Here is a 21,828-nt window from a genome sequence, read left to right as displayed (position 1 = left end):
GAGGGGAGGAAGGGGTGTTCACACACAGTTCTTTTCGATCCTGATTGGGGGAACTGTCTTGAAACTTAGGCTGCATCTGAATACTTTCAAAAATAGCTTCTTTTTCCTGCTCCTTCGTCCTGTTTCTTAACCGTTGAGAGCTATGTCATGAGGTCAACCATAAGAATAAAAGAGGTTCCTTCAGGAGTAGGAAAAGGGAGCTTCAGGAGTCTCTGCACAATCTGACCACACTAACCTCAGCAGACAAAGGGGGATGTTACGTTGAGCTACAGCTGTTTAATAAAAACTACAACACATTATGTGTTGTAGCAAGTTACAATCACAATACTGTACACACACAATATGTACAATTGTGGCAGGACAAAGAGTGAAATAGTTTTTATCAGAGTTTATGATTATTTGCTTCTCTTCAGGTTAACTATCTGGGAGTAATCGGGGGGACAGATTTGAAGGACACAACATGACGGGTCCTAAAAAAATTACTGACTAATGCGCTGGCCAGGAGATTAAACTGGAGGGGCGTGAATGGAAAGACTTCCCTGGCCAGTCTGCACTTGATGGAGGTCATAATCGGTAAGTAAATTTGTGCATAAAACAGAATTCCAATATTAGAAGATATGATTAAATAATGTTTAACAGAACATAAAGGCTATGTATTAATGTATCCATTCCATTTCCCATATCCATCTAGCTGCAGTTCGACAAAACCCATTGGCTGGGGTGGCTGCGGAATCAGAACTGGAGGCAGTCATGAAACGCTGGCTTCAGCTTGCAGCAGATCGAGAGGGAGGGAGAAAGAGAAGGCTCCTTGCCAAAGAAAACATGGCATAGGCAGGTGCTCTTCAACAGAAAAAGGGGAAAACAGCACAGCACCTACACTCAGTCTAGTGACTCGTGTCAAATATGTTAGTTGTAAAGTTGTAAACAATAAATAAACAATAACATATTTTGTATTAGTATTTGTTTTGGTTTATTTGTTGCATATAAGATTTGTGTTGTACTGTAAGTACTTTAGTAGAATTTAGAATTTCACTTTAAAACCTAAATATAATTGTGTTTTTTTTATTTGGATGTTTGACACTTTCTGTGCCACCTCTTGCTCAGGAATGAAGTAGACAATCAGTCAACATTAGAGCCTTATTACAGTGCTTGGACCAGTACTGGGCCGGGGACCCAGCCAATTCTCAGCCAACACTCATTTTATAGTGTGTGGGCCATTACTGGGCCAGTAGGAAGGGTAAGAGTCATCTTACAGTGTGTGGGCCAGTACTGGGCCAGTAGGAAGGGTGAGAGTCATCTTATAGTGTGTGGGCCATTACTGGGCCAGTAGGATCAGTGAGAGTCATCTTGCAGTGTGTGGGCCATTACTGGGCCAGTAGGATCAGTGAGAGTCATCTTGCAGTGTGTGGGCCAGTACTGGGCCAGAGCAGATTTATTGTGTCCTCTTTCAGAAAGTGGGCGAGTGTTGGGCCGGGGACCCAGCCAGATGTGGGCCAACACTGATGCAAGGGTGTGGCCCAACATTGGGCCAGACAAATTTTGCTATGTGGGGACCAATTATTGAGTGCTGTGCATGTTCATACTTTACAATCGGCCAACATTTCCGTGTTAAACATCCTTTTTATTGGTCTTAAGTAATATTCTAATTTTTGAGATACTGAATGTTGGGTTTTCATTAGCTAAGTTATAATAATGAAAATTAAAAGAAACAAACACTTGAAATAAATTAGTCTGTGTAATGAATTTATATGAGTTTCACTTTTTGAATTTAATTACTGAAATAAATCAAGTTTTTGATGATATTCTGATTTATTGAGATGCACCTATAATCCTTCTGTTTGTCACAAACATTCAAAATCAGCACATTTAGAGATGCATGGTTTCCACTGGACAGGACACGGATGAAAAATCTTCATCTGAAAAGGAGCTAGAGCTCATACAAATATAGAGGAGTAGAGAATTTTGTACAGTTTCGGTATCCCACATTGTTAAATATTTATTGTATATTGTTTACACTTCACATACACCAACACATACATACATTTTTATTTTGCATATAAATATATGGATACATATTTTTACAGTCGATAAACATTAACAATGCCATAGTGTGAAGACTTTCAGTTTAGCGTTATTTTGTTGAAATAAACTGTCTTAGGTAACAGAGGTTTACCATTTTAAGGTAAATACACTGTCAAATGTAGTGTAAAATAAAGTGTAACACAGTCTTATTATTTATATTTTACACTACTGGTTATTATTAACCTGTAAAATCAAGGACTGTCGTAAAGCATTTTAAAACGTTTTACATGTTAATTCAGTATGCCACCCTACTATAGTCTATGCCCCTATCTGCCCCACCCCCCAAGGAGAAAAAAATCCTAGAACCACCCCTGCTTGGGCCATAATTACAGTTATTCCAGTAAAATTTCCTCTGCAGTTGAAGTGTTACAAAGATGCAGAGATACAGCCTGTGTCTATTAAATCATCAATTTCTTAAAGGTGTATGCAGAAATAAACTGGGCGATGCTTCTTTAGGCTTTAGGCTGTCACGGACCACGATCAATTTCATGCCGACAGTCACTTTTCTGCAGGACACCAGCAGTAAAATACCGATAACAAGTACACGGGGGCGTCTGAATTGCCATAATGAAGAAGAAAACCCGCCTTTCATGTTATGGATTGGCCAATCAGGAGACGACGTCCTCAAGCAACTCACTCTTCATAGTGTGGCTCAGTAACAGCTAGTTAGTTAGCTAACTAAAATACTACCAGAAACCTCAAAATACAACACGTTTAACTCACTGGGCAGTCCACTGTCCTGCCCTGAGCATCACCAGGATAACCCTATTACACCATAGTCGTAAACTGTACCATGGTCGGCGTTAAAGTAATTGGGAGCGACTCAGACTTCCAGCCGGAGCTAGCGGCTGCCGGCTCCAGGCTCGCCGTGGTGAAGTTCACAATGGCTGGGTAAGCTTACTAAACCGGCATCGAGGTCTCGCTACTAGCCTGGCGTATCGCTTCAGTAGCTCCTCTTTGTAAAAGACTTATCATAATTCAGATGTCGTCGTTTGGTTGTTTGGGAGACGTAGCGTGAGCTTAGATAGCTACGTTACCTGACAGGAGAAGCTTTGATAGAGGGAAACTGACGTTATGTTAGCTAGCATGCTATCATTAGCAGGCGTAGCGACCTAGCTGTTTTGCCTACAATGACATAGCAGTATTACAGAAACTTGGTAGTAGGTGTTTCCTAAGGTTCAATCATCTGTTAGTAATTAGCTCTAAACTGAGAATTTGCTATCCCCTCTGATCTTGATTTTCGAAAGTAGAGGAGCAACGTTACCGTGAATATAATGTTTAACAGAAATATTTTAATGGCATGTTGTACCTATATTTTGTAACGTTAACTAGTCTCTAATTTTGTCTTTACTCGTAGCTAGTTTGTACTTGTTATAAGACTTTAAGTTTGCGTTAGTAAGTTTGTTATAATGACGGCATTTTCTGTTTTCTTTCTCAGAAATTTAAAGTTTTGCTGGTTTTCAGTGTTAGCATGTCATGATGTTACCAAACTAAATACCTTGTAGGTTCATGGTATTTGATCAGAGAAATTAAGCAATTTTAAGATATTGCTGTGAACCGTGGTGAATTATGAGGTGTTTTTCAAAAATATGCAGCAGCTGAATGAATTCACTAACAGTGAGGGTAACACCTGAGAAGATCCCATTGCAGAGCTTATGGGACTTTATCTAAATTATAAGCATTACATCCAATCATTACATTGTTGTGCTCGTTATTTGTGTTTTGGAGCGATGCTTCACTAAAAAATGTGTGTTGATAAGTAAGATATGACAGTACAGAAATGCCAACTATGCCCATGAGATAATTTAGAAGCACCCTCTCCTTTACATAATCTGTCCACCAGAGAGCAGCAAGTTTACTTTTCAACTTAAAAAGTCCCACTCAGAACTTATCGTGTTATTAAAGTTTAAAACAAAAAAGAAAAAAAACAACTTGAAAGGATCCTTATTAAAATTTTTGGTGTTGCTGTAAATAACCAGGCGTCCTGAGATGTGAGCAGATATTTTAAGCTTTGCGTTAACACACCCCTATCAATCAGACTATAGGTACCAAAAGCTGAATTACCCATGTGTACAAGCTCAGATACTAGTATTGTTAGTTTTCTTACATTCTATCTCATGAATGTCAAACAAACCATGCAGAACGCCTACATTTGTTAGTTCTCTGTTAGGCACAAAGAGGGCATTAATCATTAAGCTTTAATCCTCGTGCTGAGAAACGAGAGCTAGCTATATTACCTTGATAAATAACTGGAACCAGTTATTGATTATTGATATTGATGCCGATTTCTTTAACATCCCTGGACCTCCTGATTGATCATTTTGAGAAACCATAAAAGATCGCTGATGTGCTGTCCTCCACCTCCTCAGGTGTCGGCCCTGTGTCAGAATAGCTCCAGCTTTCAACATGCTGAGTAACAAGTACCCACAAGTCGTCTTCCTTGAAGTAGATGTTCATGTATGTCAGGTGAGTCCAAACTGCCTCATTTACCCCTGGGCTGCATAATAATACCGTTTCATCATCATGATGTGTGCCTGCACAGTAGTCACACTGCAGGCATGAACACAACCCCAATTCTAAAAAAAGTTGTGACACTGTGTAAAATTTATATAAAAACAGAATGCAATGATTTGCAAATCTCATAAACCCATATTTTATTCACAGTGGAAAACAGAAAACAAATCAAATCTTTAAACTGAGAAAATGTACCATTCTAAAACAAAAAACAGGTAACTTTGAAATTGATGGCAGCAACACAAAAGTTGGGCCAGAGGCAACAAAAGGCTGGAAAAGTAAGTGAGTAACAATGAGCTGGATGTACGATGCTAAAACAATACATTGTGCAGCCCTAGTCCTCATCCAGCAGCATCGTGGTAGTGTGAGGTTGAGTTAGTTTAAACTATAGTTTAGGTGGTTTGGCTTTTGCCCCAGAAGTCTTCATGCTCAGAGATAGGTTTTGATAAATAATGAAAAACAAGAAAACATTATTGTCATTATTGTCATAATGGCCTGTTTGATGGCCACGTCTGGCCCATGTATTTGAAACACAAGACATTATTTACGTATTACTAGTAAAGAAAACCTGATAAAGGTAATATGGATACAGTCTTTACGGAAATATTTCTCTCTTTCTCAGGCAACAGCAGCAGCCAACAACATCTCAGCCACACCAACATTCTTGTTCTTTAGGAACAGGGTTCGGGTTGATCAGTATCAGGGGGCAGATGCCGCAGGTCTGGAGGAGAAGATCAAACAGCACACAGAGAACGACCCAGGAAGCAGTGAGGACTTGGACATTCCAAAGGGATATGTGAGTCCAGGATGATACTTTTCATTGTTCTGTTGGAGAGAGTTGGTTGTTCATTCAAATGGTTGTTTTACTATCAATATATTTAAAATAGTACCCACATAAAGCAAACCTATTAGTGTGAACAGGAGAAAATGTGAATTAGGTAGTTGCCTTAAAGGAAAACATGATTAAATGTTCAATAAAGACTGGAATAGATGTGGAAACAGAGATCATGATGTCTGGTTTGTTTTCAGATGGACCTCATGCCTTTTGTCAACAAAGTCGGATGTGAGTGCCTCAACGAGAGTGATGACTGTGGCTTTGATAAGTGCTTAGTCAAAGACTCGTCTTACCTGGAGTCTGACTGTGATGAACAGGTACAAGCCGTCTGTTCGTATTTTCTTTTCAGGCTGGATAATTGTGCAAAAAATTGGCAGATGGTTTGAATGCTTTCAGTAGTTAACAATCTGGTCCTCAGCTACTTCTAAAAAAAAACCCAGATCACACAAAGTCAACTCCTTGCAAATACTGTTTCAGGGTTTTTTTGTCAGTGTGCAGTGCTGTGTACAGTAGAGGTGTTTTTCCAAAGCACAGTGTTTACCTTGATGACGTGTTTGAGGTGCGCTAGGCCTAAACCACTGAAAGAGCCTGGGGCCTTACAGTCTGTTCTTCAGGTCAGTGTTCAACTGACAAACATGAAAAACACTGGTTTAAGAAAAAGAGCATACAATGCATTGAAACAGTTGTAGATGTTAAAATTGAATAAGTTCTGGTAATTTCCCAACGTTAAACGATGCTGAGCCATGCTCAGTAAGGCAGAGAAAATGCCTGAAGTTTGGCATTTGGAGCAAGTCTGGGTTCCATCCGGAGTTATGATGCTTGAAATCTGTAAATTATGTATTGGTATTCTAGTATTTAAAGTAAATTTTAGTTCCCCTTGCCTTGTCATATTGTCTCTCAGTGAAAGAGATGCTTATAACTGTGCTGCTTGGTCTCCTGCACACTGCTACTGCTGTCGCTGATAGGCCCAGCAACTTTAGTGAGCGACCGGAAATGAAACAGAGCTTGAACCTGGTTTGGTCTCTGTTTTGTGTTCCTGGACTGCCATTTTACTTCAAGATAACTGAGGCATAATGTTTGACATTTATTTATCACTATTTCACACTGTTATGTCTGGTGCTCTATCTTTCTCTTTCTCTTCCTCATGCAGTATTCTCTCAAAATAACAATAAATATTCATATCTGCTAAGTAAATGCCTGAAGATTAGTAGTCAAACTTTAGCTGAAGTTAGTCTGTTTTAACCACAGTAGCCCAAAAAGGCACTACATGTAATATAACATTAGCTAACAACACAGCCTAGTTTCTACTTTCTTCAACAGAATTAGAAGTGTACTACCAAAGTCAGAGAACAGTTAATGAGAAAATGAGTTATTGTACCTGGCCTGTTGTGTAATGCCCATCAAGCCACATCTTCAGAGAACTTTTCTATAGCAAGAGGGAATTGTCCTTACGTCGATCACATTGCGTCATTCTTTCGGACAGATTTTAAAGGGTGGACAATTAGACTTGGGCAGTCCTCAATAATTGGGTGGCCCACCAAAATACATATACTATGTCACAATGAAAGGACCCCAGAGTTTCACCAGTCTTTCACCAGATTTTAATGAGAACAGCAACAGGAGGAAAGGTTGGGTTTGCAGATAAACCTTCATTCTGGCTTAACTCATTCTGCAGAGGAGGCCCTTCAGTTAATGCAATGATACTGAGGTTTACAAGTCATCATATGTACTGTAAATGTGGGGGGAAATATCCTGTCATTCCATTGTCAGCTCCATAATTTAATGCACTTCACCCACCTACCAAACAGCATATAAAAATGATGAGTTTTGTCCAGGTGTTGCCTTCTTAATGGCAAATATCCAAAGTGGAAACACAAGGTATGATCTAAAAATTAACACTGATAGAGCTGTGAGAACCTCCAGGTTTCAGGCTGTTATGTTCTTTGTCAAAACAGCAAAATGCTGGATAAATCTTAAAAGTGTCTACCTAAAAAAAAGATTGAACACATTATTTCAGATTCAGCTTGGATTTGTTTTCCTCTGCCACTACAAGATAAACATTTATACCCCATTTTTGTTTTTGCTTAATATGCTGATGTTTTTTTATCTTGTGCAGTTGCTGATAACTATTGCCTTCAACCAGCCTGTGAAGCTCTTCTCTATGAAGCTACAAGCCTTAGATTTTGGTGAGTTTTAATTCCACTGGTGCCATTGAACTGAATCTCTCTGTCATCTGGAGGTGATGCAGTCAAACTCCCCTTCTTTTTGCTCTTATTTAATTTTTTTTTTGTTCTTTCCTTTGATAGCCCAAGCCCCTAAAGTGGTGAAAGTGTTCATCAATCTCCCTCGGTCGATGAGTTTTGATGATGCTGAACGAAGTGAAGCCACTCAGACTCTTGAGCTGTCAGAGGAAGACTACAAAGACGATGGTTTGATTCCTCTGCGCTATGTAAAGTTTCAGAATGTACAGAGTGTTACGGTAAGCACCAGATGACCAACTTTGCTGCAGAAACATAGGTGTGATTAGGCAAAATGTCATGCTGAATTTGAAGTGTACAAAATGCTCTGGGTAATGTGTTTCAGTAGGTTAATCATAGACTTGGTAGTGACAAACACTACACAGTCATTTTAAATTGTGTAGAGAAACATGCTCCTGCTCTGAGTTAAAGTAAACCTGTTCTTTATTGCTTCAAACCCCCTTGTATCACCTGTGTTTGCATATATTTTAAAGCAACACTATGTAGCTTTTTGACCTAAAATAATGACTCTAAAATTATCTGTGGTAGAACAACTCTTAACTGGACAAATTCTACCACTGATGCACCCTGAAGGGCTCGTATCGGCTGCAACACCACTATGTAACTTTCGTGTTGGGGTAGTGCGACCTGCTTTACAGCATATGTCACATTTTACTCATAGCCTGGGTGGAGTTAGCCAACAGCTAACTATAAGACAATACAATCCTAACATGGAATTCTCAAAACCAAGGCCATGGCAGAGCCAGCAAAGAAACCAAAGAGGGTTTTGTCGAAGAAAGTGAATGAAGGAAAGAAAGCGTGATCGGACATGATCAACAGACGTGCTTACGCTCTGGATTTGTTACGTCAGCTTAGTTAACAAATTCACGTGAATCCAAACTCACAAGCTTGTACAACCCACTGTAGTGTTGCTTTAATGTGATCCATACTTGGAGCCAGTATTTGTTAGACCAATCAGTGGCATAGCTATTGCTTTATTGTTAAGTGAAATATTGATAAATATGAATGATCAACCAGTAGACACATGATCAGCTGCCACTACACATCTCTATCCTAACATGTTTATCTGAGCCATCTAATGGTTAAAAACTACCACTTAGACTGGTTCAGGTTGTTTTAGACTGTCTTTTGTTTTCTTACTAGTTGTTTGTCAAGTCGAACCAAGGAGACGAGGAGACGACAAAAATCAACTACCTGACATTCATAGGCACTCCAGTACAGGCCACTAACATGAATGATTTCAAAAGGGTATGCAATAATTACATCAGCCTCTAGGTTGTTAATTTTCCCTCGTGCGTTGCGCTTAGGATTATCATTTTATTTATTTTTTGCCTTTCAGGTTGTGGGGAAGAAGGGAGAGAGTCACTGAAGAGCAGGAACTAAGGGGAGGAGGAGAAGGCTACATTCATGGACTTTCCCTCTGCCAAAGCTGCCACATACTCTGCTGTCACACAAACACACACATACAGCATCTACATACACAGATAGGCTCTGGTTGTCCTCCTCAAGCTCTGAATGAAGTTTAAACTAAATTCATTTGTATTGTAATTCTGATGAAAATCACTGTAAATAAAACACAGTCCTTTTTCAAAGGCATGTGCCTCAACTCTGCTTTTTTAAGTACAGTAGAGAGCAATGGTAGTTGTAAGTTTATCACTGGAATAACCTAAACATACCCTTTTGCTAACTTTGTTTTTCAAACTTAGACGTTGACTTCAGGAGCAATTTTATTCCACCACGATGCCCCGATGCCCTCTCTTTTGCTGCTGCAGCTGTGTTGGCTTTTCTTTCAGAAAATGTGTTCAGGACCACATAACATAAAAAGTGAACATATAGCAGGGTCTGATGTCTGATTGTATTATACATTGTAGCTTTCTTAGTTTGGGCAACAGGTGCTGCTGCTGCAAGACAGAGCCCTAAGCATAAGTAGATATGTTCTTGATATAACTAATACTCCACATTATTCAGTTATAATTTAGAAGGTTTTATTTGACACTCCATATAGTAAAATTCTCCATTGATTTTAAAAAAAAAAAAAAAAAAAGGGCGTGCACACAAAAGTTCTCAGGTAATTTGTGTGGATAGACCTGCTCAGGTATGTGTGGCCTTGTAAAGACAGTCATTGCCCATTACAGAGGCACAAGTAAAGATTAAAGATGATGTCATAATGATAACCACTTTAGATTGTTATACACAATCTCTTAATGTTAATAATCTGTGTTACTGATTCCCCATTGTTTCAAATGCTACCATCCTCTTTCCTCCTAGTATTTAAACAAGATTAAAATATTGTTAAAATGTTATTCTAATAGACCTGGGCAGGGTGTACCCCTGCCTTTCACCCAAAGAGAGCTGGGATAGACTCCAGCAGATCCCTGTGACCCTTGTTAAGGAATAAGCGGGTATAGAAGATGGATGGATGTTATTCTAATATTATGTTGTATTATAAATTCTAACCTGTTTTGTGATCTGTAGCTATAGTTTCTGTGTTGCTGTACATCTGTATTGTTACTTTGACAGTTTTTTTTTTTTCAGCTAAATCTGCTATGCTACAAGGCCCGCACAACTGTTAAACTTTATTTTTATAACTTAAAGGTGTCACATAAGTAAAACATTAACCCTCATGTACTGTTGAGGATGTTTTCATCCACCAAGGGTCATTTTTCACTTAATTTGAGTATAACTTTCACTGTATTTCAGGAAATGGAATGATTTTTTTGTGACAAACCAATACACTGTGAGCAAATTCACTACCCTTATGTTCAGGATGAAAACATCCGCTAAAATAAACTGCTGTAAAAATAGATAAATATTTTTTTCAACTTTTTTTGCTTAAATCTGTTAATCAACTTCAGTTCTGATCAAAACTACTAAATGTTTTTTAAAAAAATCCAGGCTTTTAACTCTTTAAATGCCAATTTCATAAGTGATGTCACAGATTTAGGGAAAAAAACACACAAAATGACTTTTTTTCAATATCAAAAGTGATTGTGGACAGGATATTTTGTCAGCATGACAATGAAGTCAGTGAGAAAGAAATTGGACCAGGGTGGACTCCACAGATCTCCATGCCTACATTGGGCTATTGATTTTTCTCAAGATTTCATAAAATCAGCAGAGCTTTGCACTTTGACGACAAGCTGCAGAGACAAGAGAGAGGACAAGCTTGCCCCCATCAGATTCCTGTAGGAAATGTGGACGCATCGCTTTCCCTTCCTATTCAACCCCAGCAAAGATGTCACAGTGGATGAACAGCCAAATATGGACTAAAAACTTGTGTGACTGCTGATGTCGTCACATCCAATGCCTGGAGGTGTGATATCCATCCATTATCTATACCTGCTTAGTCCTAATTAGGGTCACAGGGATCTGCTGGAGCCTATCTCAACTCTCTTTGGGCGAAAGGCAGGGGAACACCCTGGACAGGTCACCAGTGGAGGTGTGACATTGACTTAGAAAAAGCTGGTGATGATGCTGAGGTGAACCAGGAGGGCCTTCTGTCATGGAGATGACAGAAGGACTTCAGGGGTCTCACTGTCACTTGTGACAACTTTTAGCTCCTACTCACTTGCTCAGGAGCTTCTGCAGAAGAAAGTAGCCTTGGTCATGACAATCAGGAAAATAAACCAGAGCTTTCGTCTTTGTAGGTTATCATCATCTATAGTCGCAGAAGGAAGACCAATCAGTGGCCACAGATGTTATTTTTAATTTGGTGGACATATCTGCATGGCTTTACCTACAAGAACTGGGAAATTCTCTGGTCTCTGCAGCAATATTGTTGCAACTACTACCTCGTGCAATAGTTTCTGCCGCACTGGTGAGAGGGATGCAGCTGTGCCTCCAGACACAGAGCCGCAGACACCATTAGCTCAGGAGTAACGGGAACATGCACGTTGTGCAAAGGACAAAAGAAAAGAACAGCCAGCACTTTCATCTGTTGTGGTAGACACACTTGCAAAAAGCAGGTGGTGATATCCTGCAAGTCCTGCTGGAAAGACTGAACCACACATGAACACACACACACGCACATTATAATATGCTGATAAAGTCCATATAAAACTCAATATTAAAGCCAGAAACTAAGCTTTCTATGCACAGACCTGTGTAAAGGGTTAATGAGGCCACTTGGTTGTCAAGAGTAAAAATCACAAATTTTACCTCTTCAACAAGGGTAACCACCAACCATCAAGAATGCATGATTATATAGTGTCATGGCTGTGCAGTCAAAAAATGTCTAATATAACATAACTGTTTTCGAACAGTGCACAAGGATTAAAAGAAAAATAATTATAATTAATTATTTGTAATAATAATAATTAAGTAATTATATAATTAATTATTTTAAAATAATTTTTAACCATAAAATTCCGAACCAAAACGTGTTTTTACAAATTAATTTGTCACAGAAATAGATTGGTCTGATTGGTCTGAGCTGCTGGCTGACCCGGTCGTAAATCCCCTGAGTTAACTGACAAGGAAGACAACCAATCAGAAGATGCTTCGTCACTAGTGCTGGTGACTGTGCCGAGAGGAGTCACTGCTTTCTCTGTCGATTACAGCCAGCTGCGGCAGACTGATGTGAAGTTGCATGGTTGCTACTGAGTATATACCACCGGCAGCACCTTTTGGGGTCGACTTTCAGTCTTTGTAATAACATTTAATTAGTTTACCTTCCCTATCAGACTTACGCAGTTCCTGGGTTGATATGGCGACGGAAATAACGAAAGGTGTGGATCTAATCTCAGTGGGTAAGGAGGAAAGTAGCTTAGCCAAAACTAGCGAGCTAGCTCCCGAAGACCATATGCATACATATTGCATCATTTTTAGTGGTTAGCAATTAGCATGACATTAGCTAACGCTGCTTTCTGGTTTGCAGCTAAGGGTCAGGACTCATTTAGACGGAGCAGTTTCACACAGCCGCCTAATTTACACATGCCACCGAATGAATGAAATTCACATTCAAAAACCGTGTGAGCCGGGCAGGCGAATATGTAGCCCCGACAGCTGTCAGATTACTGGGCTGCGTCAGTCAACCAACCCGCCACATCAAACATAATTTGCTTAGTTATTTTACTGTGTAGTAGTCAACAGGCCGTGTAAAATAGTCGGTAAGGTTCCGCTCTATTTTCCAGTATTTTGTGATTGTTTTAAAACACTACTTGTCGATGTTTAATGCAGTATCACATTTCACAGATTGAGTCTACTTTCCCAGCACTAGATAGGTGTATTGAATGTGATTAAGCTAAATTGTAGTTTATATTCCTTGCGGTAACTGGGTTCACATTTTCACTTTCACTTTGTGAGAGTGACCAATGGTGGAAGATGGACTAATCCAAGTAACATCGCCTTTTCCCTTCTGTCATTTCTGAATAGAAGGATGTAGCTGTGTAATTACCGTGTTTATAGTCTTTCTTCCACTATGAGAGGAGGCAGTGTTGAACATGGGGTTTGTAGTGTGTCATATGACTTAGTGTATGTGCATCAAGGAAAAGGGTTCAATCTCTGCTCCTCCAGATTTGATCATGTTGATCATGTTCCTTTTGAAAACCTTTGTCACCCTATCCTACAGCAGTTTCTGTCTTCTTGTGTATATTTGTAATACCCTAGATGCCTGGACACAATAGCTACCACAGCAGCATTAACTTGCTGAATGTTGGTTATGCCCAGAGCAAATAATTCATCATAGTAGACAAGATGTGGACATATGATGGATCACAAACATACTGTTGATGATGCAACCCATTGCTGGATAACAGGTAAAAAAATAATGTCACAAATTTCCTGTTGGCTGTAAACCTTCCTGCAGAATCCTATTAGATACATGCATTTTAAATATTCCAGTAAGGTTGTCGATAACTACACATTTGTTTATTATGCCAACATGTGGGTTGTTTTTGTTTATGAGCATCATCAGATAAAGTTTGCAACCAATAGTTGTTTTCCAGCAAAACCAACAGTCCCAAAACAAAACTAAAATGTATAAATGATGATGACGATGATATAAGCTTTAAATAGAAGATAGGGATTGATGATAAGACTGAGTTTTTAGCAAATGACCATGCTCATACAAATCCATACACTCTGCTTCTGTTTCTCAGGTGAGTTGTATGTGTCTGACAAATCTGGTAATGACCAAGACGGAGATGGCACAGAGCAGAAGCCCTTCAAAACTTCTCTTAAGGTATCTCTTAAGGTCAAATGCTCATGTAGCCTAACATCCCACTACTGTTTACTACAATTTGTTATTCATGCATGTATTGTTTAAAATAGGTTATTGTTAGCAGCTGAAATAGTATTTGGCATATTATTGATGTTTGTTTCAATGACTGGACAGTTTAACTAACATATCTGCGGGCACCTCATTGTGTTTATGATCAAATCATCCCAGGCTCTGATGTTTGCTGGGAAGGAGCCATTCCCAACCATCTATGTAGACTCACAGAAGGAGGGAGAGGTTGGTTAAAAAAAATCCACTTTTCTCTTTTTCACTTTAGCCTTCATCATATCTTTCTACTGCAAACAGTGGAATTGATTCTGTCTTGTTATATATGAGTGTCTTCTCTTTGCTGTTTTGTAGTTAGCAGATTTCATTTCAGCCAAAAGCTGCACTATCTTCAGATCACTTAAATACAATCATGTCATGCAGGCCCTATTGACAAAACCTCAAGATGACCTGACACAATCTAACTGTGCATGTCCAACACGAAGCATATTTTATGTGTCATTTATTAAACAGGACTTCACCAGCATTTTCTCCTCTTTCTCTGCCTCAGCGCTGGGCAGTGATCTCTAAAACACAGATGAAGAATGCAAAGAAGGCCTTTAACCGTGAGCAGATAAAGAACGACGCCAAAGAAAAGAAGGAGGTGTGTTCTACAGTTCACCTCTGCTCCAGCTAAAGGAACATAAAAGAGACAGCTTAGTTTCTGAGTAGTTCATGTTGTTTTGTGTCCTGGCATCAGTGTATTGTAAAAACTCACTCTAGGATGTTTGTTCTTTGTTCGGCAGGCGGAGGACACCGAGAGGAGAGAGAAAAACCTGGAAGAAGCTAAGAAGATTGTCATTGTGAATGACCCCAGTTTGCCTGAGCCTGATACGGTCAGTCCTTCACTGTTCACATTACTGCATTTAATTTAGTTCTGGTGTACTAGTTGTTGGTACAAATTACCACTGCTACTTTTTTATACTAATGCCTTTATTGCAGGTTAATTAGTGATACCTAAACATTATATTTTTGAGGCCCTACTCTGGGGAATAGAACATGTTTTTCTACAAAAATCATTTTTCATGAAACTCATTAAATCAGAGAAACATAGACATATTGTTAATGTAACTGACATTTTGTGGCTTTGCACAGCAATGCAGATGAGTATATATGCCACTCATGATGTTAAAACTTAAAAATCAGGAATTGTCTAAGCATGAATAAGTAAAGAAGGTTAAAAAGCTTCTAATGTATTCTGTACCAAACTCTCACAACTTGACAGTTGTTGATACACATATTTTTGTCTGTACTGAGGTTCAGTAGCCATCCCTAGATAAGTTTGTCAATGACCTAAAATTATCTTTTGCAGGTTAAAATTCAACATTTGGAGTCAAAGAGAGGTCAAAGAGTCAAAGTGTTTGGATGGGTTCATCGCCTCAGGAGACAGGGTGAGGTGCTGTGATCATGGAGATAAAAATATATATCCATGACATTTAACTCTGGTTGTTTCTAAACATTGCAGGGAAGAACCTGATGTTCATTGTGCTGAGAGATGGAACTGGTTACCTTCAGTGTGTCCTATCTGATAAACTGGTAAATCTTTATATTCAACTTCCCCTTTTACACTTTTAAGTGTTTTTAAACTGAAATTATGGTGAAACAGGAAATTTAAGAAACACAGTGTAGTAGATAATTTATATATAGATTTATACATTAAAAACCCCACTTGGCTGACTTAAGATCTGTTTACCAGTCAGTATTAGCGGTAATTATTAATAATAAAACGTTGATAAAATGTTGATCATGTTGGTGACTGACTCATCTCCTTGTCTTCAGTGCCAGTGCTACAACGGCATGGTGCTATCAACAGAGAGTACCGTGGCTCTGTATGGGATTGTCAATACAGTTCCTGAGGGGAAACAGGTAACCGTTCAAAAGGAAACAGGTCATTCAGAAATCTGGTTACACCGGAAATCAAACAGTTTTACAGTTTTGATCTAACATTTGATTTAATTGGTGTTGTTGATGCAGTATAAACAGTGAGCCCCTGTCTTCCTGTCCCAGGCACCTGGAGGCCACGAGCTGCACTGTGACTTCTGGGAACTGATTGGCTTGGCTCCGGCAGGCGGGGCCGACAACCTGCTGAATGAGGAGTCCGATGTGGACGTGCAGCTGAACAACAGACACATGCTGATTAGAGGAGAGAACGTCTCCAAGATCCTCAGAGTCCGATCCACTGTCACACAGTGCTTCAGGGACCACTTCTTCAGCCGTGGGTACTACGAGGTAGAGCACACTAACCGACAAGATGACATGACCTTGTTTTCACGTTTATTGTTGTTAGTTTTAATTTTTAATGAGGAAACGTTAGTTATTTTCTGTAGTGTTTACTTGCACTTTGCCCTTTGAGGCAATGAGCTAAACATTTAATTTTCTCATGTCCTGCTATGTGATTTTAGTTGACAGCGAATCCTAATCTGCAAATGTCTGCACAGGGTTATAGTTTGTAGCTAAATGTCATATTGATTCTTTTTGAATGAGTGAACTACAGGACCATATCTGCTTGTCAAATCCAAACCCATTCACATCTTTTTCTGAATATGCTGAGAGTTATCTTAAAGAGCTAAGAGTCAAGAATACAACCAGAAATGGATTCTGGCTGGGAATAGTAGATTAACAAAAATGAATCATTGTCTACAGATGTTTTTTACAGCTGATGTTTTTTTGCTTTTCCTTTGCTGGGTGTAGATAACTCCGCCAACCCTGGTGCAGACTCAGGTGGAGGGCGGCTCCACGCTCTTTAACCTCAACTACTTTGGCGAGCAGGCGTACCTGACACAGTCCTCCCAGCTCTACCTGGAAACCTGCATACCTGCCCTGGGTGACACTTTCTGCATTGCCCAGTCATATCGGGCTGAGCAGTCCCGCACCCGCAGACACCTGTCTGAGTGAGTCCCAACTGGTCCAGCAGCACTAAGTTTGTACCCTCTGTGGACCCAGTGACCTTTGTTCAAACGTATGGAAAATTGGAATATTGAAGTTGTAATTAGATATTTAATTCAAATTTTACTGTCTATGAGCACATCAGACTGTTACAAGTAGTAGGTTTTTATCCAAAAGAGGACACCTCTGAACTTCACTGTGACTGTGACAAGGTGATAGAGAATTTGAAATTGCTTAATGCCGAAGGAAAAAAAATAGCCATTTATAATAATTGCTATAGCTGGACTCTTCCACCTGAAACACAAGTTTGTAAATAACCTGCCTTTTGGTTTATTAAAACACGTATTGTTCTAAATTTTATTTTCAGGTACACTCACATTGAGGCTGAGTGCCCCTTCATATCGTTTGATGACCTGCTGAACAGGCTGGAGGACCTGGTGTGTGACGTGGTGGACCGAGTGCTCAAATCCCCCGCCGCCCAGCTGCTCTACGACATAAACCCAGTACATCACATTTGTCTGTTTGTCTAACAGTTTCATGTGACGTTTTAAATACCTTTCTGAGTATGTGGCGCTTGTGATTACATCATTTTCAGTAGCAGGTGGAGCTGACATTTTCTATTTGAAATTTTCCAGAACTTCAAACCACCTAAGAGGCCATTCAAGAGGATGAACTACACTGAAGCCATTGAGTGGCTCAGAGAACATGATGTCAAGAAGGACGATGGCTCCTACTATGAGTTTGGAGAGGTGAGGCCTGAGCACAGTACACACATCCATCAGAGTTTATAAAACACACATTGCTGTCATCAGAGCTCTCAGTATGTCTCATGACTTTTTTCAGTAGCCCAGAACTTGCTTTGGGGTCACGTGAAATACTTGTTTTTATTTTTAATTACTTCATATATTTGAGTCATTGCCCATCCCTACTAAGCAGTGCCTTTCACCATAGGTCAGCTGAAATTGACAAGTAGAATTGGTATAGCAGCAGCTGGTTAAAGAGCTAATGGTGAAGTTTGTTTTTGTTTTGTCTGGGGAGCTGCAGCCTATCAGAGGCTCTCACATGTAGTTTTCACATCCACTTGTAGAGGGTGCTGCTGTTTGCTGTAAAGCTTTGCCCTAATACATGTCAGAACCACATGGACACAGCATTTTAAGTATTTAGGACCTTGGGCTGTTTTTCACTTCATGTTTATGTTGAGACTTCTTATTTGCTAAAACAATTTTTTTATTATAGTGGCCTGAAACAGATATTTGACTGGCCTTTGTGTCGCTTCTTTATGCCTTCAGGACATCCCTGAGGCTCCAGAGAGGCTGATGACAGACACCATCAATGAGACCATCCTGCTGTGTCGTTTCCCAGCTGAGATCAAATCCTTCTACATGCAGCGCTGCCCTGAAGATAGACACCTCACTGAGTCGGTACGAACTCTGAGCCAAACTGGGCTAGAATTTCATAACAAAGGGTTGTCAGAACTATTGTGCCTGTCTAAGCAGCCTTTACAGCAAAGCAATTAACCTGCAGTCGGTCACTAAACAACCTTTTTTGCCTAACAGGTTGATGTGTTGATGCCAAATGTTGGGGAGATTGTTGGAGGCTCGATGCGTATCTGGGACTGTGAGGAGCTGATAGAAGGGTACAAGAGGGAGGGAATCGACCCGACCCCATACTACTGGTACACTGACCAGGTAAAGAAAAAAGTGTATGAGGAATAACATTGTTTAATTGTATCAGTGCTAAAGTGACTATTACATGAATAATTTAGTCAATTAATAGGAAATTAATTATTTTAAAGTTGTTTTCTGAGGCACCAGACATTGTTTCTTAAGAGTAGCAGTTGTGACAGTGTGCAGATGACATACAGAAGCTGTTTTGTTTGCCAAGTTGCATCATGGTGGTGGTGTGCATGAACAGGCTGCTGTATCTGTCTTTCAGAGGAAGTACGGCACATGTCCACATGGTGGTTATGGTCTGGGTCTGGAGCGTTTCCTCACCTGGCTGCTGAATAGACATCACATCCGAGATGTCTGCCTTTACCCTCGATTCATCCAGCGCTGCCGACCCTGAATATATCTCCACACACACATTCTCTTAGTGTCTGTATCTGACATGTGGCATGTCTGTAAATTGTGTTGCTCAGTTTAAAAAAAAAAAAAAAATGTTACGTTACATTCAAATCTCAATGTCTCACCGCAGACAGAAATCCCTCCTGTTCTGCTCAGCCTTGTATCTCACAGGCTCCAACTCCGAAAACCTGGATCTGATAATTTCTTCCTTAGCTGATGCTCCATGGCAGAAAATGTAACTATTAATAAATGCTGTACTTCCCTGTAATTGCATTTAATATTTTTTTCAAATTACTCTTTACTCAAATTATACACAGGAATTTCCAAATTCTAGTTGAAGAGATGAAAATTTTAAAGCTGCGTAATCAATCATTTTTAAAGACATAGTTACAAATTCTAATGGAAATTTCAGTAAAATACCCCACAGAAATGAAATACCTCAGTCATTTGGTCTGTCTGCCCAACCTTCTGAAGGCTCCAAGAAAAAAAAACAGCCATTTTCTAATGAGTGTTAAATTTGCAGAAGTTAAAATTTCTTAATTAAATAATCGCTGTCTGCTGCCACACAAACACACACACACTGCTCCTGGCATCATTGTCCTGGAGGACCACCATCCTCTCTTTGTTGGTTCAGTTAAGTTAAAATCAAGAAAACAACAAATGCTTTTGTGCACTTTTCATGTACTTAACAACCCAGTTTTGTATTTCAGTGTCCTAAATTAAAACATGCTGATAATTTGATCGTTAATGGTTTGGAGATGTGAGAGAGGCATCAGCCTCAGGGAGCTGCATCATGGTTCTCTGTTCTGTCTGTTCATCTGAAAATACTCAATTAAATAAACTGCACTTAAATAATAATGTGATTCAAAGTGATGGTTTTAAGAAGGCTATTCTTCAGTTTTGGTGTGTTGCAATGCGTTTAGAGTCAGTTTGTTGAATTTAGAGTTTGTTCATTTTTAGAGCAAACATTTCTAGACTTTTATTTTGAAAATGCATCTCACTTTTATTTATTGTAACCTTTATTTTTTACTTGTTTTTTTTCTCATCTCTTCATTTCTTCAGCCTTTAAAAACTTAAGACTTTTGAAGTGCTTTACACAAGGCATTAATGTGTAAAAACAGTTCATACATTTTCAAGCCGGATGGTTAAACGAGACATTAGCCGTTCCCAGGTTATGTATACTTAGAGCTCAAACAGTAGGGATGTACATTTATTGATTAATACTGAAGTTGGTTTACACTAGTGCTTGCATCACACAGTGCTACAGAAACATTAACTTTTGAAAAAAATATGCCATTGTCCTGCTCAACTTTACAGTATCCCCAGTTTTACTGTAAAAGGCCTAAAGAAACTTTAGTACTTAAGTAAAACTGAAACACAGCTTACAGAATCATGTAGTTAGCATATTAAAAGTACTGTAGTTATGCTAATACTGATGTATGTTTTCCATGAATGTAATGTAAAATTCATAGTAAATGCATTTAAAAATAACACTATAAGTAATACTTGTATTTGTAATGCAGAATACATAAATAAATCTTAAAACATAGTAAGCTACACTTTAAGTCCAATTGTGATATTCTTTATGCTATGCAAAAATGTTACGTCACATTAGTAGCCTATTTTTTCATAATTTACTACAAAGTAGCTCAAAAATATATTAACCTGTTTTATTTTAATGTCACAGTAAAAATGTATACCATTTTAATAACGATAAAGATGTTCACTAAGATGACAAATTATCTTTCCATACTGTGTGAATGTTAGACGTGCTGTTTTACCCGGTTTGTAACATATAATTCTTAAATTTCATTTTCATCAAACTGTTTAAATACAATTCCAATTTTTTGTACCTTTGTAACTCCTGTGTGCTGCTGTAACAGGTGGATTTTCCCAAGGTTATCTCATGTTAGTTACCATATGTTAACCTGGCTGCATTCCATTCATCCATCATCTATACCCACTTATTCCTTAACCAGGATCACAGGGATCTGCTGGTGCCTATCCCAGCTCTCTCTGGGTGAAAGGCAGGGGTACACCCTGGACAGGTCCCCAGTCCATCACAGGGCCACATAGAGACAAACAACCTCACACACTCACACTCACTCCTATGGGCAATTTAGAGTCACCAATCAACCTGACATACATGTTTTTGGACTGTGGGAGGAAGCCAGAGTACCTGGAGAAAACCCACACAAGCACAGGGAGAACATGTAAACTCCACACAGAAAGGTCCCTGATGGGTTTCGAACCAGAAACCTTATTGCTGTGAGTCAAAATGACACATCAGACCCTGTCAACATACTTTTAGAGAAATTTAGGAAAAGTACGATATTAACCACAGCGACATGAATCACAGTCATTTGTAATGCTCATTTTACAAGCAATGTTATTTCTCCAACCTTTCATTCCATATTTCTTTCCATCCGTCCCTGTTATAATTGATATCGCTATCTGTATGAACACACACTTACACACACAGCCTGTGGAGGCGTGACCGGCACACGCAGGGGGCGGGATTATGTTGTAATTTAGACAAACGTAGATGTGACGCCGTACTAAGTGCGCAAGTGCGTCAAATTAACCAGACTAAACTATTTTAAGACCGGAAATGCAACACAAGTGACAGCATCAAATAAGTGACGTTCCAATAACTTTGGAAATAGAAAGAAAAATTACTACATGTAAGACCTTTAATGTCAGCAATTAGAAATATTCTTTATTTTCAGTGCAGTTATTTTGTCTTAAAATGTATGTAATTATTAGTTTCGCCTTTCAGTGAAAAATGGCTTTCTTCATCTGTGAAATTGTGTTTTTATTCAGTAAATGTGTTCATCTTTTTCATTTCCTCTCTTTATTGTCAAATAACGTTTTAGATATGTATCTTTGAAATTACTCGTAACAGTTTTTTCCCCTTCTTTTTAT

The 21,828-nt window shown here is 39.1% G+C and overlaps 2 protein-coding genes across 3 annotated transcripts; both read left to right on the top strand.

Moving 5' to 3' along the window:
- The first annotated feature begins 2,674 nt into the window (after positions 1-2,674).
- On the top strand, positions 2,675-9,285 carry txnl1 (thioredoxin-like 1). Its single transcript, XM_026298195.2, has 8 exons — positions 2,675-2,973; positions 4,452-4,548; positions 5,219-5,392; positions 5,626-5,748; positions 7,548-7,617; positions 7,738-7,910; positions 8,833-8,937; positions 9,029-9,285. Exons 1-8 carry the CDS (start codon positions 2,876-2,878, stop codon positions 9,056-9,058), a joined length of 870 nt encoding a protein of 289 aa, XP_026153980.1. The 5' UTR covers positions 2,675-2,875; the 3' UTR covers positions 9,059-9,285.
- Positions 9,286-12,214: 2,929 nt separating this feature from the next.
- Positions 12,215-19,761, top strand: nars1 (asparaginyl-tRNA synthetase 1). 2 transcript variants are annotated; one of them, XM_026298097.2, is made up of 16 exons: positions 12,215-12,437; positions 13,297-13,445; positions 13,788-13,870; positions 14,078-14,143; positions 14,463-14,555; positions 14,698-14,787; positions 15,264-15,342; positions 15,417-15,487; positions 15,731-15,817; positions 15,959-16,180; positions 16,643-16,842; positions 17,205-17,340; positions 17,473-17,586; positions 18,127-18,258; positions 18,394-18,525; positions 18,773-19,761. In XM_026298097.2, the coding sequence occupies exons 2-16, from the start codon at positions 13,394-13,396 to the stop codon at positions 18,902-18,904; spliced, it is 1,689 nt and encodes a 562-aa protein (XP_026153882.1). In that variant the 5' UTR covers positions 12,215-12,437; positions 13,297-13,393; the 3' UTR covers positions 18,905-19,761. The 2 variants fall into 2 exon arrangements, with proteins under 2 accessions (XP_026153882.1, XP_026153883.1); XM_026298098.2 differs by lacking the exon at positions 13,297-13,445 and having other exon boundaries at positions 18,773-18,913.
- The last annotated feature ends 2,067 nt before the right edge of the window (positions 19,762-21,828 follow it).

This window comes from Mastacembelus armatus, chromosome 12, assembly GCF_900324485.2.
Source record: "Mastacembelus armatus chromosome 12, fMasArm1.2, whole genome shotgun sequence".
In the NCBI taxonomy this organism is placed as follows: domain Eukaryota; kingdom Metazoa; phylum Chordata; class Actinopteri; order Synbranchiformes; family Mastacembelidae; genus Mastacembelus; species Mastacembelus armatus.
Note: the sequence above shows the minus strand (reverse complement) of the source record. Positions and strands in the feature narration are given on the sequence as shown.

Excerpts from the sequence above, each read along its gene's own strand:
- txnl1 (XM_026298195.2), top strand. The coding sequence starts at position 2,876 with ATGGTCGGCGTTAAAGTAATTGGGAGCGACTCAGACTTCCAGCCGGAG. Across the intron at positions 5,393-5,625 it reads TGGACATTCCAAAGGGATAT|ATGGACCTCATGCCTTTTGT; the intron begins GTGAGTCCAGGA and ends GTTTGTTTTCAG. Across the intron at positions 5,749-7,547 it reads AGTCTGACTGTGATGAACAG|TTGCTGATAACTATTGCCTT; the intron begins GTACAAGCCGTC and ends TATCTTGTGCAG.
- nars1 (XM_026298097.2), top strand. The coding sequence starts at position 13,394 with ATGATGGATCACAAACATACTGTTGATGATGCAACCCATTGCTGGATA. Across the intron at positions 14,788-15,263 it reads GTTTGCCTGAGCCTGATACG|GTTAAAATTCAACATTTGGA; the intron begins GTCAGTCCTTCA and ends TATCTTTTGCAG. Across the intron at positions 18,526-18,772 it reads ACTACTGGTACACTGACCAG|AGGAAGTACGGCACATGTCC; the intron begins GTAAAGAAAAAA and ends TCTGTCTTTCAG.